The sequence below is a fragment of the Lichenostomus cassidix genome, chromosome 2 (assembly GCF_008360975.1).
Source record: "Lichenostomus cassidix isolate B80296 chromosome 2, HeHo_3.0, whole genome shotgun sequence".
In the NCBI taxonomy this organism is placed as follows: Eukaryota; Metazoa; Chordata; class Aves; order Passeriformes; family Meliphagidae; genus Lichenostomus; species Lichenostomus cassidix.
In genome coordinates this window covers 100,258,879-100,277,616 of record NC_139482.1, presented here as the reverse complement: position 1 = coordinate 100,277,616, position 18,738 = coordinate 100,258,879, and the positions used below count along the sequence as shown (strand labels likewise).

The window sequence follows — 18,738 nt, the reverse complement described above, 5'->3', positions numbered from 1 at the left end:
GACTTATCCAGTAAAAAGTGATCAGAAAGAACACAATAAATACCTTAATCTAAACAGTGCTCACCATTGAACAATACCAAGATTTAATGAGATTAATGAATACAACCTCACAAAATCTTTTCTGGAAGACCTGGTAGCTTTGTCACGTTGCAAGTTACAAACAATTCTTCAGTGTGAATGAGAATTTATGGCCTTAATTTTTATAGGGTAATAAATACTAGGGATACTTTGATATTTGAGCACACTGCCTGCAATGCCCTTAAAGAAGCCTGATTTTCAGAGGGTCAGTATTTTTCCCTTTCTGGAAGTCAAGGCTTCTCAGGTATTTCTACATTGCTGAGCACAGTCAGATATGTTAGCACCAAACAACACCCATTCTGGAGGCAGAAATGATAGATCATGGTGATGCTCTGCTTGAGCTGACCACATCTTTGGAGAGGCAGGATTTACTAGGTTGGGGCAGTGCTTTGTGTTCATGTACTGCCTGAGAGGTACCTGGCAGAAGTTGTAGCCACCAGTGCTAACTTTCAATATGGTGTCTTCTGCAGACAAATTATCTCACACTGAAAAAAGACTTTGAAAATTTGCATTTCCTTTTGAAGCTGTTAAACATTTGAAATCTGCCATCATGAGGAGGTTTTGAAATTGTTCAACTGGCTATTTCCAATGCATATTTATTATACCACTTGCTTTTAAGCAGTCATATTTTGCCTAGTTCATGTCATATGACTCATGAATACAGATGCATTTAGAAATTATTTTTTCATTTAGACATACTTGGGGATTTAATTTCTTCAAGCAAAAATCCTTCTGTGGGAGGACACCATCTTGTATGTGCACATATCAAAGAAGAAAACACAGCAACCACATCAGACATTTCCAATTATTCCCTGAAGGAAATAATGAAAAGAAGGAGTTTTTGAAAAGTAGTCAAACTTTATGTGGTATTATACAGTGCCTTTTCTTTGATACAGCTCAAAAGCAATTGTGTTTCAGCTCTCTATGCCACACGACTGTAGTTCTGTCTGCAACTTGCAAATGATAAACTGCACCAGGGAATGGGAGATTTGCATCAACAGCCCTAGAGGAAAGAGGGTATTTGTTTGGGACTCTAACCATTCAATTGTGACAAATGAAAGCAAGAACAAATTCAGGTAATCAAGACAGCCATGAGAACATAATGAAGGCTGCAGAGACAGAGGGAGAGATGTAGAAAACACATGGTTTGGGTTGGAAAAGACCTTAAAATTATCCACCTCCACTTTCCCCTGACCATGGGCAGGACACCTTCCACAGGATCAGTCAGGTCAAGGCCCCACCCAGCCTGGCCTTGAACACTTCCAGGGATGAGGCATCCACAGCTTTCCTATGCAACTTGTTCCACTGCTTCATCACCCTCACAGTAAAGACTTTCTTCCTAACATCTAATCTAAACCTGCCCTCTTTCAGTTTAAAGCTGTTCCCCTTGTCCTATCACTACATGCCTTTGTAAAAAGTCCCTCTCCAGCTCTCTTGTAGGACCTCTTTATGTACTGGAAGGTGCTCCAAGATCTCCCCAGAGCCTTCTCTTTTCCAGGCTGAACAACCCCAGTTCTCTCAGGCTGTTGCCATAGGAGAGCTGCTCCAGCCCTCTGAGCATCTTCGTGGACTCCTCTGGACTTGCTCCAGCAGGTCCATATCCTTCTTACATTGGGATTCCCAGAGCTGGACACAGTACTTGAAGTGGGATCTCACCAGAGTGGAGTAGAGGGGCAGAATCCCCTTCCTCACCCTGCTGCCTACGCTGGTTTTGATGCAGCCCAGGATGTGTTTGGTTTCCTGGGCTGTGAGCACACATTGCTGGGTCATGTTGAGCTCCTCCTCAACCAACACCCTGAAACCTTTCCCCTTGGGGCTGCTTTCAGTAATGCTAAACAGTATCACAGGATCTGAATATCAGAATATGAGCTACAGTATAAAATTAAGAGACACTGATGGGACCTTTACCTATGTTTGCCTTGCTGGAGCAAGGAAATACTTAATTTAGTGCAAATTTCTTCCTTACAAAGTAGGCATTTCAACACTTTTGTAATTACTGACATATGCCTCTAGATAGAACTGCCACACAAAGGAGATGTAACTTCCCCTTGTACCATCTGCAGATCAAACACTGAGACCAGTGATCTGCTTCCCTCACAGAGCAGTAAATCAAACACCATCTCCTGTTTTTCCTCGCAGCAGGTGCTGAGAGGCAGTGCGGTGTCCCCCTGCTCCACCCTTGGCATTGCACATGAGGTGCTCTGCAAAACTGAGGTCCTGCAGGGATGATGTCACTTATTTTAAAAGATCCATTTGGCCATGTTAAACGACATGTTGCTGGAAAGGCTCAAGGTTAAAACACGCATTCACCAAACTGGGAAAAGAATTTTATGGCTCTTTAGAAGCCCACTTTGGAGTGTACATGCAGTTGCAACATAGTTGGAGCCATTACTTTCATTCAGAGAGATCCAAGTTCTCTATTCTCTACAGCACTGACAGATGGTAGTTTTCAGAATCTCCATGACTGAGTATCTCAGACTCAGCTGAGAATATCTCAGACTCGCTCTCTGACTGACTGTTTAAATTTTTGTGTGTTACAAAGGAATATTACCCACTTGTTAAAAAAACATAACCAAAATTCACCCACGTTATTACTCGAAAGTGTGACAGACTTCCAACAAACAAACAAAATCTTTGCATGAGACCTATAATAATAATTTTGTGAAGCTTCTGGCTGGCTCTCACTTTAGCTATACCACTACCAGAGACCATACGATTGTATCCCCCACCCCACAGTGTTTGCTTTTCACAAAGGAGCAAGTCCTAAAGGAAAAGGAAAATTCCAGAATCCACCAGAAATGCCAGGTACAAAACCAAAGCAAAACAAAAGCATTTCATGATCAGCTGGTAGCCAGCTTCCCTTTCAAAATCAACTCCTAGCAGTGACACAGCTCTAGCATGAAATGAAATGTATACAGCATAATAGGTGCTACAGCTTACTGGGGATCCTTGTCCAGGCCCTCAGAGATGACACAGAGCTTTGAAAGCCCATGATCCCGGATCACACTTTATAGGGGCAGGATCCAACATCCACCTGAGTGGGAAAGTGGAGGCCTGTACAGCTGCCATTCCAGAAAGACGTGGATAGGAGCATGCACCACACCAGACAGAGGGCTTCAGGCTCTAATGTTCACCTATAAACCTGTATCTGATGTGGGAATAACCATTCAAGATAAAAATAATTGTTAAGGGAAGATAGGTTACCTTCAAGTTCTTCAAAGCTTTCTGTACATAGCTGCGAGTAAAATACAAATCTTAAAAGGGCAATCTGTTGGCAGCTCGTCACCCAAACGTGTTTCAAGAATGGTTATGACAAAGCTCTCTGCCAACATTTCTGCAAAAAACTGCAAGCTGCTAGAATCAATGTTTTGGTTTTCTGAAAAATAGTATGCAAATCCTGTACAATTGCAACAAAGATAATAAGTAGAGCTGTGCTTGAACACAGATAGTTTTAATTTAATTTGTGCCTAAATGCCCTGGCCAAATTCTGTTCACAACTATGCCAGACTGCTAAAGTATAAGGCAAATAATCTGAAATTGTTTAGATTTTATCAGTTTAATGAATGTCTCTATCAGAATCTAAACCACGGCTTCAAACATGTCCAAGTGTAGTGCTTCAAACCAGTCTCAAAGCTACCAGGTGCTCAGCAGGTTCATCCTTTGCTAGATGGGAGAAGAGATGTTACCTCAAAGTAGGATTCAAACCTGGATTTAGACTGGGAATACTCAGCAGGAACCACTTCACTTTTTAAAAATTACTATTATTGTCTTTTTATTTCTAGCAATGTAAATACAGAAGAACAAAATTTTATTATGAATTAAAACAACCTCGAATGATAGCATAAGTTCAAAATAAGCAATGGCTTCATCTCTGATAGAAACATTTTAACATTCATGCTTTGCTCCTGCAGCAATCTCTTTTCAAGTTAAGACTTGTTTGAAACTGGAAAAACCTTACAACAGATAAAGAATAATTGGCTGGATTAACTTTATAGCTCTCCTTATCTGGGCAGTTGCCCTGCACAATTAAATAAATAGACATTTGGATTAAGCTCTTTCTTGATGTGGGATAGCGTCAGATAACGCCTATGACAGGCTTTTAGCTCCAGCACAAGCTTACATAATTGCCATGGAGAATATAATGTCCTGTTACCAAGCCACGAGCTGTGTTTACCAGTGTTTTCCCTGCACTTGAAACTTCAAAGAGTCCTTGCAAGACTGGGGCCTAAATTAGCTACTACAAACAAAAGGGTTGGGAAAGGAAAGCCGGGTTTTATGGCTGGGGAAGCAGACAGGACAATGACTTCCTTTCACATGTATCTGTTGCCTCTCTTTGCACACACAGTTTCCAAGTGCAGCTTTCGAAGAGAGGCGAAATGAATGCTTCAGAGCATGAAGATCCTGAGGAGGGATCCAAAGTATGTTTAGACGGGACAGCTAAAAAGTAACTGCCTCAAAGCTGACAGGACCAGCATGGAGATCCCGTGTTACCCTACAGCTTGGTCCTTATTCAATGCCCTATCTTGGAAGTGGTCAGACAACCAAATGCCAAGCAGTTACACAGTCCTTAATTGGGATGGCTGCTGCTACCTGTGCAAGGTGAAATGGCACTGCTCGGAGCATGGGTTTCTTTATGAAACCCCAAAGGGTAAAAGCCTATCTCCCTACAGGGCAGTGGGAACTCTGCCCCTGACAGGAGTGGGTGCAGTGCTAGGACGGCAGTGCAGTTCAGAACCAATGGTAGTTTGGTCTTGCCCTCTTTGAAGGAAACATCTGCTCTCTGTCAGAGACATCTGCTCCATCCTCCACTCACACCTTGGCACTGGGGTTTATTCATGCAGAACTGCCCCCTACTCCCATGGCACTTGTGTCTGAGTGAAGACAGTGCTAAACAAGCTCACTTCATTTAATCCCACCCTCAATCAGCCCTACTTAAATAATCACATCACTAATGAAATATTAGCCTTGCCTTGAATAGCTGCAGGTATTTGCCTCCAGTGTGGTTGAGGCCTCATCGCGTGCCAGCCTACTTTCTACAGGCACCCTACAAAGCACAAAAAAAATTGCCTTTTCTGTTGATGACATCTACATCTTACCACTGTGCTAGCCTACAGTCAAGCTACAAAGATGAGTGAAATGTAATTTACACTGACAAAATTGTGAATAAAATTTACTCTGTCTTCCTACTCCCAGTAAATTCTCCAAGTCTTACACTAGGTAGAGTGTCTTCCCATATTTTTATTGTCTTCTAGATCTTGAAATGCATTATTTAACTGAGGAAACAGATCACATATGTCTCTAGCACAGAGCACAATATACGGTCATTTTATGGCTATGGGTATTTATATCTCCTGATGCATTTACTTATTCGCTTCCTAAAAAAGTTTTGAAATAAAACACTACTATGTAACTAGTTTAAGCAACACTGCCAGAGAACTTTTAAAAGCATAAAGTTTTGCTCTGAAAAGCCTATCAGTCTTGTTTTCATCATCTTTATTAGTACCATTTCCATGATGTTATCGACTAATTGTTTTAAACTTTCTAACTAATTACTCTAACAGTGGCATAATCAGAAATACACTTAAGTTTCTTTTTAACATCTGTATTTATTAAAAAAAAAGAAGTTATGTTTACAAAAGAAATTAGCCAAATTTGTTTTGAATCCACTTGAACGTAGCTCTTATTATTCAGGTTTTTTGGAGTTGAATGATCTTAGTGTTTGACGTCTGAAACTTCTGTGGCTTTTTGTCTAAGCAAAGAAAACAGTGATAATGGACAACTTCCAGCTGCAAACCTTTTTTTCTTTTTTTTATGACACTGTACATGTACAGGTTTTATTTTGATTAATGAAGACTAGTTTTTCCAAATTTCAACTTGGTGATGTCAAAGCAGGCATTTCTTAATGTAATGAAAGCAGAAGCTTTAGCCTTACAGGACATTTTAACTTGCGTTTCAAAGCCTTAAGCCCTAACAATCCTCAACCACCCACCCACACTCACTCACTTTTAACCCTTAAATTGCCATATGCAATAGAAATGCAAAAAGAAAACACTGAATGCTGCAAAAAGGCTTAACACTGCAATCCCCTGGGATTGCTGGTTATTCTTACATATTAGAAATTCAGGATAGCCGCTGACCAAAGCAGGCTTCTACTGACTTTATGGCATGGAAGGAAAAGCTCTAGACCAAGTCAAAGCTAACAGGGTAAACACATTTCCATGGGCCATATTTCAGTGCTTTATATGCCACTGATATAATTTTCAAGTTTGTAAGAGGGCAGTAGTTTCCACACTCTTGAAACTCCGATCCAAACGGTGCACTGCTACATTACCAAGGTGTTTGTCTTCATACGAGGCAGTGAGTTGTATCTTTCTACGAGAACTCAGGTTTATGCTATTTGGTGAAATATAACTGCAGATGGAAGAAATGGATGATTTTCCTTCATCATCCTCTTTTGGCAGCTGCTTTTTTGATCTGATCATTGGCCTTGATTTGTTTCCTGCTCCAGCCAGCATTCAGCTCTGCTCTGTAATTCCAAGCAGATGAGCCAGGGAGTCCAACCCTGCAATTACACCTCCTCTCTTTACCCTCTAACTTCAAGTCTCCCATTTCAACTTTTACATCTCAGATCACAGAGTTTAAAGAACACCTCTGGCGTCCTGTCAGGTCTGGCTCAGCTAAACATGTTTCTACGCTCTCTGGATCTCATAGCTGAGCTGTAAGAAGAGTGTAAAACCCCCTCCTGGAGATCAGAATCTCCTACTCTTTCTTTCTCAAAACAAAATATACCATCAGAAGCCCATGCTCTTTATTATTTATTAAATACCATAGTGTGTGCTTAGCACTTGTACAAACACGGAGAGAGACAATCCCCGCTTCACAAAATCAACCCCAGGAATACCTTTGAAATCCTTAACCCCAGCTCACAGATCTGCCACTGAATCCATGTAGGTCACTTGCATTTTAACAGCTAAAAAAAATTCCTCTTTTTACGAGCAAGCTTGGGGTCCTGAGAACTTTAACTGACGGACACTGGATGCTACAAAGGACTTCAGAATTACGAACACTCTTCAAAATTACGCTGTAACCGAGTAGCTTGAGTCACACTTTCAGAAGGATATCATACCCAGATTTTTCAAATCTGGCAGCCAAATGTTAGACATACCTAAGCAGCTCATTAAACTGCCTCCTTTTCAGAAGTTTCTATTGAAGAACACGGACTTTCTGGAAAGACAGGTTATCTGTTAAAGGGTCTAAGAACGAATTTACAGGCTAAACTTTAAAGTTTAAATACGCCGACTTTCCTCACTAAAATTTTGCCTAGTGTGCAGTTTCAGAGAGATGTCAGTCCAGGGCTAAACTGAGAGACTGTCAAAGCAGGACTGTGTGTATTAACACCCAAAATCTCTGCGCTCTGCAGCAAAACAAATTTAGATGGGGGCAAGACCCGATGCTGGCACGCTCTGCTGCCGAAGGCTTCCCAGGTGATACCTCCACGGCAAAAAACTTTTCCCGAGAAGAGGCGGAAGGCGGGCCCCGCAGGGTGTCTCGGCCGAACGGAGCGGAGATCGGCAGCGCCGGCTCTTACCCGGAGGCGAGTAAAGAAACTTAGTGTGAGGTGCCCGGACCGACCGCTGCATCCAAGCAGTCCCAGCAGTACAACACAATCCGCCGACACGCACTTAGGAGCGGCGTGCTGCTCAGGGGTGCCGCTGACACGGGGGGGCCAGGCAGAGCCAGCGGGGGCTGCCGCTTCCCATCCTCCGCCAGACCTCTGTCCCGCCCGGGCGGGACTCGGTGCCCGCGGCCACGACGGGGGAACGCACCCACCCACCCACCCGCGCCCCTCCGCCCCCGGCACCAAGGCTTTGGGGCTCCCTCGCGACCCAGCCGCTCTTCGGGACACCGGGACCATCCCGCGGGCCAGCCCCGCACTCACCGTGCAGCAGCAGGGCTGGGAACAGGTACCGCACGAGGCTGCCGTACGGGGCAGACATCTCCCCGCCTCGCAGCGCTCCTCGCCCGCTCCTGCGCTCCGGCCGCCGCCGCTCCCGCCGCGCCGCCCGCGCCTCAGCGCCGCCGCGGGCAGCCCACGGCCCGGCGCTGGGGGGCAGGCGGCTGGCGGGGCCGGGGGCCCACGGGCACTCTCCGGGGCCGGGGCCGCCGCCGCCGCTCCTCAGGGCTCCCGCCCCGCACAGCGCCGCGGACCCGGCAGGGCTCCGGCTCGATCGCCGCCGCTCGGTGCCCGAGGATGCCCGCTCCGCCGCCGCGTCCCGGATCGTCTTCGCGCAGCGCGCCGACGGCTCCGCTTCATATTTCCCCTTCCAGCAGGAGGAGGAGGAGTGGTCGGGAGGTGGGGACTCCTCCCGGGGCGGGTCGGGGGCGGCCCCGGCGCTGGGCTGGCGGCAGCTCCGGACAGCGCTCCCGGGGCGGGGGAAGGGGCGCTCGGGACCTGCCGGGCGGCTCCACGGGGGCGGGAGCGGGAGCGGGACGGAGCGGACCCCGTGCGGTGGGAGCACCGAGCTTCCCGGGGCTTTGCCGTCGGGCGGCGGGGGAGGTGTGCGTGTGGCGGGCTGGACATCGCGTGGGGGAGCGTGCAGGGGTGGTCTGTCCTGCCGCGGCTGCGGGCAGCGAGGTGCCGGCTGGGCTGCGGCTCCCGGGGCCGGAATCCCGCTTCCTTGGGGGTGCGAAGTGGGACTTTGCCACCGGGACCGTAAGCTGAAGAGAAGGAAAGTTGGTGTGTGTCCTCTCCTCGACAAGAAACCTTTGTGTGGTTACTGCTCACGGTGTAAAACCGGCATTTTAAAAGCTAAAAATGCATGTCAAGGATGCGTTTGGTGCTGCACTCCCCTGCACTCATCCCCCCATGTCTGTTGTTGATTAGTTTGTTTTTTTTCTCTAGTCTTAGGTCCTGGTCATGCAAACACGCATAGACTTAGGGTACATGTGAGTGACTTGTGCCTGACTTTAATCAAGGGACTTTTCATTTGTGATGTCCTCTGGCCAGGGACATAATGTTTTCCAGTTTATGCTTGGTATTGTGCGCTCAGCTGTAGGGCCTCATGGCAAAGAATGTGTAACAAATTGGAGGAAATGTTGAGAAAATCAACATAACTGTGTTTTGAACAGCTTAACTGAGCTGAAGTGTTTACACGCTGCATGCTTAAAAAGAAATACAAACAATGTTGATTCCTTCCAAGTCCCTTGAGACAGAAGAATAAACTTGATCTTCCTCGCTTATATAGGGAGGAAACAGAGACAGAAGCATGTAAGTGGTGAGTCAGAGTTGGTGCTCTGGTGCCTTGGATTCCCAGGGTTACGCTTGCACCTTCACTGCAATGTCTGTCCAGCCACAAAGGATGGCTTCCAGAGCACTTGGTGGTGATCCATACAAGCCTGTAGTGATCAGCTATCCTCTTAATGACCTGGATAGACATGGACAGAGAAAAGCAACATCCTTCAAGAAGCAGGTGTCTATGAACATGATCAAATAACACTGGGCAAGGCTGTAAAAATGCCCTTACCCCATGTTGTTTGCTCATCGCCATCCCATTCCTGTAGTTGCCACAGAGGTATTTGTCAGGCAAGTGTGTGAAGGGAGGTGATTCACGCTGTTGATGCAGTACATTTGGAAAAAGTGTTGTGTATCCAGATCAAAATTCTGATTTTGCCACTTGTAACAATCCTAAAATGGCAGAGGCACCCAAATAGTTTTTCTTTATCTGCAGGTTCAGTAAGGGAGTCAGATGCCGTGAGCAAGGAGAACAACGAAATCCACTCAAAATACGGTGCAAGCATTTGCATTTCTGAATCTTGCAGACCTGTGAGGTACTTCAGGTCTGCATGTGCTGGTTGCCTCTCCTAAGAGAAATTCCTTCCAGTAACATAACGCTGGGTGTGCAATTGGGTTTTACAAGGAGAAGGAAAAGGCAGTGTGTATGGGAAAGTGTATTGCCCTGTTGTTGGCCATGAGCACTACATTATTACTAAGGGGAACTGCCTGGAGGAAGAAGCCAACCTGAAGAGTCTCATGTTTGGCATGCACATGGGTAATATGGCATTTAGGAGGTCTCCTAATGTAACTCTCGTGCTATTTACCTGAATATAAAAGGCAGACCAGTGTCACTGTGAGCAGTAACGTTGGATTAGCAGTTTTGAAGTGTAATTGTGTAAAAGCAGCAACATCCAAAATGAGAGGTTTCTTAGAGGCACAAACTGTTTTGCCATGCCCAGATTGAGTAACATAATAATCTACAAATCTCGATGAGGCTGAGACTCGCCAGCAAAAAATTATTTCTTCCAAAAGGCAGTTATCCCAGAAGGTCATGGTTTTCCCCTGGGAGGTGATAGCCTCCCATGGCAGCATCACATACAGCTTTTCATAAGAGGAAAGGGCAATGCCTAATGCCTTTACTGCTCCACTGGACAACTTGGTAAATTAGGCTCTGCTTGTGATTTATTATCAGTGCAGCTTCAGATGTGGTAATGAAATAAAATGAAATCAATACCCAATGGTACATTGTTTTCTCTTTTCTTTTCTATTTTTCTTTTTTTTGTGGTGTCATTTAAAGGCTATGTGCTTTTTTCAGCCTGATGGACGTTAGTTTTTAAAATATACTCAGTCCTACTTGTTTTCTTTCTGTGTCCCTGTTCAGAATGTGCTGTAATGGGAGGCAGTGACAAATGACAGCTCTCTGCACTTTGATCTAGGCAGCATGTCACATCAGTACTCATTAAAAATGGCATTAACCTATCCAACCGTGACTTTCTGAACTGGGGTTCCTAGGGTGTACACCTAATTTAGGTATAATGTAATGTCTTCACAAAGGCATTTCTCATGCATATTCTCAAAAATGCCATAGAGGTCAAAGCATTTCAACAGAGGAAGTAGTCAACAGAAGTTTGCACAGAAAGGAGCTGTTTTGAAAAAAACAACCAATGAACCCGGAAGCTGATGGGAAATGTACTTTGTGGCTGATGCACTTCTGCAAAAAGTGTTAAAATAGCATATTCTCAAAAATACCAGAAAGGCCAAAGCATTTCAAGAAAGGAAGTCATCAACAGAAGTTCGCACAGAAAAGAGCTGTTTTGGGAAAAACCCCAAACCTACCAAACCCCAAACTTGATGGGAAATGTACTTTGTGGCTGAGGCCCTCTGCAAAAAGTACTAAAATAGGAAGAAAACGAACTTGTTGGACTTGTTGTGTGACACTTCAAAGATCTAGGCATATCAGCATAGCACTTGTCTAGGTAAAGTGCCGACTGGTTGGCTGGCTGCCAATGCCAATCTGGTGGTGAAAGATTCTTAAAAGAGGGAGAGGATGGGAAAGAATGGAGCCAGTGAGTGTGTGGGACACTTTATGCTATGGAGAAGAATAGGATGGGGCAGCACAGCTATGATTTGCTAATGGCTATATTATGTTTTTAAAAAGAAGGGACATAAAGATTTATTGCAAAGGAGTGGAGTGACTAATTTGCAAAGAATCGAGTGTCTGTCAGATTTCTGTTTGTGAACTGCCCATGGCAAATTAATCAAAATAAGTAGAGAGAAGTTTTTCTACATGTCCAGCTTGATCAAACAGCTTGGAACCTGTTTGATACAGAGAAAGATTCACTATGTGGCTTCTTATTTTGGCTTCAGGTGCTTGAGGGAGAATTTAATCTGATGATGTAAAAGAAATGGCAATTGGTTTGTTTCTCCTTTCAATCTGGGCTGAAAACACCATAGTTTATGGGATATAGCAGTAATGATGTTTATCCATTACTTCTTCTATTGGTTTTAAATATCTAGAATAAGGTCTTTAAGCTGCTGGTTTTTTTCTTATTCTTTGCTAAAAGAGTAACTGAAAGAACTTCTGGCAATACTTTCTAGATGTTTGGCTCCTAAATTGTGCAGCCCAATTCACTTTCCCCTATCAGAGATTTGATCTTCAGTGCAGCTACTGAAGCCAGTGGAATTTTATGATTGTTTTAAGGGATGCTTGATTCTGTGTTTAGTTTTGTACCTGTGGTAATGCTGTCCTGGAAACTAAGGCTCTGAGATGGTGCAGATTACCACAGAGGTCTATCCTTTATTGCTCTTCCTTGTTTAGGTAGATAATTAGTCTGAGAAGTATGTTTCGGAAATGAATTTATTTTAGTAATCAGAGACACAATGCACATGTTGAACACCTGTTACCTGGTAACAAACATAGAAAATACAGACCAAGCACAGTAAAAATGAAGCTATTGTGGCCATTGTCAAGATAGGCTCTTTCCCCTCTCTTGTTTTTCAAGTACACACAGAGGTGTGCATACACATTAACACACAGAACCCATCTGCTAGAGCAGACTTGCTGGTTTCACAAAAATGAAGTTGCTTGTCTGAATAAGGTTTTTTTTTTTTTTTAGCTTTCCTAGGATAGTTTAAGAAGTAGGTGGAAATAAAGGTATAAAACAATATAAGAGTAGACCCTGCAGAGCTTGGGCCATCCCAGACAAAAAAAAAAAAAAAAATCTAAAGAAAGATGTAAAGAGGTCAAACATAGCAAATGGCTTTTCATAAAATAAGCTCTCTCCTTCTCTCTTCCCCACTTGTTTCTGGCATTTAAAATGTGCTTGTGATTTGAGTGTTTAGAGGCAAAGAGGAACAAGAGGAACTTCTCTGTGTAGAATTACTTTCCTACAACCATGAATTTCATGGTGCTGTTGCTGCAACCAGAGCTTGAGGGTCAGGTCTGGCTCCCAGTGAGCTTGGCTGGAGTTTTTCCATTGACCAGAGCAAGGGATTGATCAGGTCTTGGATGAGGCTGTTGGAAACACCAACTGGAACAGCTAGTGCTCTTATGTTGACAACATTCATCTGGAAGCACAACAAACAGGGGCCAAAGGTATTTCTTCATCCAGCATATGGGCAGCCATCCTAACCATCTGCAGCACTGCCATCCATTCATGGCACTCACATACCATGGAAATGGGTGAGGTAAAAATGTCTCCATAAATGTTGTTTAAAGCTTCTGTTGTTTGCACAGTGGCTTTGTGGTGCTGTGACTTAAGAGAAAGAAAACAACCTCAAACAGCTAAATCTTTGAATATGTCTTCTTGCTCTGAAGTGCTGTGCAACTCATCAGAGAAATAATGATTTCGATTGCTGAAGACAAAAGAAAACTTCTAGAAAAATTTAAATGCACATACAGTGTTATTCATTGCTGCTTATATTTTGTGAGACTGAAACTGAACTTTGATTTTGATTAATTTCTTAGAGAAAATGGAAGTTCTGGCAATTATTTATAAACTATCTAGAGAAGCACATTACATTTCCAAGCTGAAAAATGGAGTAATGTGATCTGCCAAACTTGTGTTTAAGAGTCTCAAGTAGCATCTAATGCACCTGGGAGCCACTTTCTTAGTTTTTATTCTTCTTATAGCCCTTTTGGGGCCAATGCTTCTCCAGGTTAATAACATCCTTTGGGAAATGGCATTTTCATCCCTCACAGAGCACTGCCCGTGGTCTTCATTTCACTTGGCAAACTTTTGCAGGAGGGGATGGACGAAGAGTAGGAAACTAAACCTGTTCCAGACAACCCTGTTAAAAATAGAGCTGTTCCCTAGTGAGGGAAGGAGGAAGCTCTCCTGCCCTTCTGACCACATCTGAGCCATGTGGCCAGCTGCACTGGGTGGAACTTGAGTGTTGCCTTGAGGGAGCAGGTGGAAAGTCTTCTTTCATGGTTTTGTTCAGTGTTTGTATTTGGTGGTGAGTTTTCTTGGAATGTGCCTTAGATGCACAAATGGCCAAACAGAAATTGAAAGTAAGGCCCTGTCTCATAGTGCCCCTGGGTTTTTGCAGCACTGCTTTGGTCAGCTTATATCCAGTGTCATTCTGGAGCTAGGGTTGGTTATTTCTCAGTGTGATATTACAGCAGCCACTTTCAATCTTGATCTTGAATTGCAGGTATGACAGTCCTGGTGTTCTGCAGATATCTCAAACATACCCACACTGCAGGCAATTTTTCTTTGTTCATTACAAAGCTGACTTTTGTTCAAAGCAGTCACTGAATTTTAGATTCAGGCTCTCAAAATCACTCATATGTTCAAGCTCAAGTGCATTTTATGACAGCTCCTTCCCAAAGGGGGCTAACCAACACCTTTCAGCAACAACATACTGAAAGTGTCAGCATGGCCACCAAGGGCACAGCTAGCTCAGAAAAAATGTAGAAGCATTTGTTTTCCCAAGTAGTTTGCAAATAAGGAGGAGGAAAAAAAGTAAGCAGCAAGAAGTCTTGGGAAGTTATGATTTCTAGTCTTGGCAGCTGGTGTGGAACAGAGGCCTGGGGCAAACCTCAGCTCTAGTTTGATGTGCAAAGCCAGTGCAAACCACTTGGTTTCTCAGGGCCTCAGTTTCCCCAACAGTGGGAAAAAAGAACTAATCTGTGGATAACAAAATGAACTAAAAGGAATTCTTGTACAGTAAGAAGTGTAACTAATGGTGGGAGTTCACCCGCAGATAGAATGGCATCAACATGGCTTTAATAAGAAATATCACAGGTTGAGGTTGGAAGGAACCTCTACAGTTCCTCTTGTCCAACTTCTCTGCTCTAGCAAGGACAGCCAGAGTCAGTTGCCCAAGACCATGTCCAGATAGCTTTTGAATATCTCCAAGGTGGGAGACTCCATAACCTGTACAGAAAAGCCTCTATATACATTGTCTCAGGGTATTCCAAATAACTGCAGTAAGTTTTGAATCCTTCCATCATTTCCATCTATTTACCAATGTAAAATATGTGTTATATACATATATTTGTATGGGTGATGTATGTACATATACAGTATGTACATATGTATAAAATATGTCTATTTTCTATATGCATAAAATCTTTGAAACATCTGGATAGTGCATTATCCATGCATATGTGCTTCAAGTCCATATGCAGCCAGCCAGCTTGCTGACTGCCTGAATTAAACTGCAGCCTTCCCAGACAATTCTGTCTGCAGCTCTAAGGTGTTCTATAGGTTACCTAAAAGCTGCCAGGTTGTGTAGGAAAACTCTTTATGTGCTCTCTCTTCTAGGGGAGAAGCTTCAAGTTTCTCAGAGCAGTGGCTAAATTACAGTGTTAGATAAAAAAAGCAGAAAATAAGAAGGAAAAGAAAGACACCAACCAGATGAATTCTGGCTGATTTCTTTCTTCTCCTATGTCTGTGCTTGGTACAAGAAGTAAGACTGTAACAGCAAGGGGTTTGTAAGACAGATCTGTGTTTTCTGTGGCTGATGCTATTTAAGGTCTAGAAAATAGCTTGCAAGTACCTGCTTATGTTAGCAAAGGGCTGCTCTGTCCCTTTTTGTGTCTTTGCCTGTCACAGACAGCTGTTCCAAGCAGTTGCATGGTCTCTGTGTCCTGAGGATCACAGAATCACAGAATTGATTGGGTTGGAAAAGGCCTTTGAGATCATCAAGTCCAACCAAATGGCACACATTTCTTCCTGCAATGGAAGGAATAACAGCAGGGCAGATACCCTCTATCCCTATCCCACCCCCTGTTTGTGGTCCTGGGAGTTCCAGCACCCCTTTCCCAGCCCTCCTTTCAGCCCCTTCTCTTCGCACTGCTTCCTGGCCTTGCACCAGCAGGGATCATGGACCTGTGGAGAGTTGTAAAACACACCTGGCAAAAGGGACATACTCATAACAGTGTTGTCTTGTGTGGTGTGGGGCTGGGCATGTGAGATGCTCCAGGGGAGAAAAAGAGAGCAGAGATGTGGACCATGGAGTAGTAGCTACGGTGTGCTGACCCTTGCACTGCTGTTTCTCTGTCAGACACATGTGTGCACAAATAAACACCCCACATGCAGGTGACCTGAGGAGCTGTTTTTCCCATTGGAATAATCGCAGCTACTCCAATTATAAGCACACATGTGTGCAACTTACTCCTGGCAGATAACTCAGTGATTGTAAAGCTATCAAGTTACTAAAAATATCCCCTTCAGCCTGCTCTTTAATTACTGAACTGTTTCCCATCACATTACAGGAAGAAAAAGTACATTTGGTAGTAATTGTCTGACATGAAGCAGTCTACACAGAGTTCTCTGCTCATCATGCAAGTGTGGTAAACTCCCTGAGATATTTTTAAAGGAGGCTTTTACAGAGGTTGCCTCCATTGTGAATCAAGGGGCAGACAGCTGCTGCTGGTGTTTTCACTTTGGTCTCTCCCAGATCTGGAGGAATCTGATGTGGTCAAAGTGAGCAGCTGGTAGGTGAGTCTGCACTGATGAAGGTCCTGGGAGCAGAATTTTCTTCTGAGCATTGCTGTGTGTGAAAAAGGAGCAAGCAGCCTGTGATGAATGGAACTCCTTAGAAGGAACAGGAAGGGGTGAAATTCAAATCCATGTATGTCTTGTGGATTTTCATTCTTCCTCAGGGGGCACTGAGAGACACAAGCAGTGAATGGGAGCAAACATTTCACTTAGAGAGTGTAAAACAAAATGTCTTGCTCTAGCTACTGTCTCCTTTTATCATTGTGTATTATGAATATAGACAGTAACATGGCTACTGGTTTCTGGCAATTCCACAGGCTCCACATTCCTATGGGCTAATATGGACTGTATAGGAAGGAATATGGGAGGAGAGGAAGAGGACTACAGATGGTTGGATGTAAAGAACCCTCTGCGAATTGCTCCACTACTCTCAGGCTCTCTCTCGTTGAACATTAAGATTGGGAAACCAAGAACTCGAAAGAAGTGAATTTGGTAGCTCACATGCTTTCTTCCACGGTCGGCCATTTCCAAACTGTTGCTACTCATGTCGTTACTGTCTGACATGAGTCTGTAGCTATCTATGAACTTCCCAAGCCTTATTTGATGTGCTTATACTTGGTTTTGGGCATGTTAAGTATAGAAGCTTGCTCTGAAGAGCTATGCATTCCTTATTCACTGGCGAAATGCCCTGGATATAAGCACTGGGAATGCTTCATAGTGTGATAAGCAGGAGAGCTCGTATCCCAGGAACAAAGAGATGCACAGCAGTCCCGAAATAAAGGATGGCAATTAGCCTGCATTTTGCCAGCCCAGACTACCCACTGTGGTCCCTTCCAACCTTACCCATTATGTGATTCTGTGATTCCTTGATGATGGCAACAACATTTATCCTTTTACTTATTGGATTTTTTTTTTTTTTAAATTTCCCAGGAAACCTCTATCACCAAGTACCAGGTTGTTCCAGGTTTTATCCAGGTTTATACAGTTCAGAAGTTTTCTACTGCAGTCAGTGGGAGTTTCACCTCTGATTTCAACAGAAGTGGGGTAGGTCGTAGGGCTAGTGACAAACTCTTTATAGTTCAGTCTGAAAGCAAGTGCAAACAACTGAAAGAAATGTCTTAATAATTTGCATGTTGAAACTTACATTGCATAAATGTGCCATTAATATCATTAATATCTTCCTGGAGATAAGATGCAATGAACTTCTTTGAAGATGAATTGCTCAACTCAGCCCTGGCATTACTTCAGTGGAATCTCACCCACTTCTGACAGTGATTGATTGCGTCTGGAGCACTTTCCTCTGGGAGTCCAAGATGTCTATCTTTTCAAATCCACGCAATCTAACATCAGAGAACTCAGAAGCAGGACTCTCAAGTTCCAGTACTAGCTCAGCCATGAACTAGCATTATGCTGGTTATCTCATTTAATTTCTGTGGGCCTTGGCTTAATCATAAATCTCACAGGCATACTTATTTCTTGCAAAACTTACCAGAATCTCACTTTGAAAAGTGTACTCATGTAAAGTTTAAATATCCACAAATTAAATGCTTCTAAAATTATTTGCAAGCAGAGGAGGAGATTCATTCCCACAAAAAGGAAAAGAGGAGATGTTCCCTGAGGCTGTTGTATAAATTTTTAGTTGTGTCTAATATGGTAGAATAGCAAAGAAATTTTCTTGGTGTGGTTGTTTGCAGCAGAAAGGAGGCTCTGTCCTCAGCTTTCTCAGTTGTTGTATTGGTGTTTGTCTGTGTATAAAAAAGTTAAAAGCATTACTTCTGTAGCAGAAGTGGCAACAGTCTAGGCTTGAGCATGAGTTGTGATGGGCTGCATTTAAAATTTGTCACATTTGACATGGAACGAAAAATTCTCTGTATAAACGTTAGTTTCAGAAAACAATGCTGACATTGTAATCCTTTATGTTAAGGGAACACCTGGGCTTCTTTAACCCACTTTTATGCCTCCTTGATGTTGGTTGAGATCTGTTTTGTGTCTGAAATGGCTTGAAGTGTTCGTTTTCAAAGTCCTAAGTGTTTTGGAATCTTTGCATCTTGCCTCTAAGAAGGTATGAATGAGAGTGGGAATGGGCACATTTCTATTAAATTTCAATGAAATCTGCCTGTATTGCAGTAGTGCAACATGGAGTAGAGTCCTCTGCTTTTTTACCTCCTCTCTTTTCATACCTTGACTTTATGTTGTAAATGCTCAAGCTCCTTTTTCTCTCTGTGATGGTAACACCAAAGGACCCGTGGTCTAACCCAACCTCTTGCTTAACAGAAGGGCTTTAATTAATAGTGCAGTCACTTGTTGCTGAAGTTGAAGGAACCATGATTTATCTAAACAGGCTCAGTTGGACAGAGCAAAGACAATTCAAAACATCCACAGGCAAAAAACCTGTTTTATTATAATGGTAGAGGGAGAGGCACTTAACACTTAGAG

The 18,738-nt window shown here is 43.5% G+C and overlaps 1 protein-coding gene across 1 annotated transcript in view; it reads right to left on the bottom strand.

Moving 5' to 3' along the window:
* Positions 1-8,412, bottom strand: part of APCDD1 (APC down-regulated 1) — a 28,879-nt gene extending 20,467 nt beyond the window's left edge. Inside the window, exon 1 of the mRNA XM_085052535.1 lies at positions 8,018-8,412. Coding sequence (XP_084908661.1) covers positions 8,018-8,075 — 58 coding nt within the window. The 5' untranslated portion in view covers positions 8,076-8,412. The remainder of the gene's footprint in view (positions 1-8,017) is intronic.
* Positions 8,413-18,738: the final 10,326 nt, after the last annotated feature.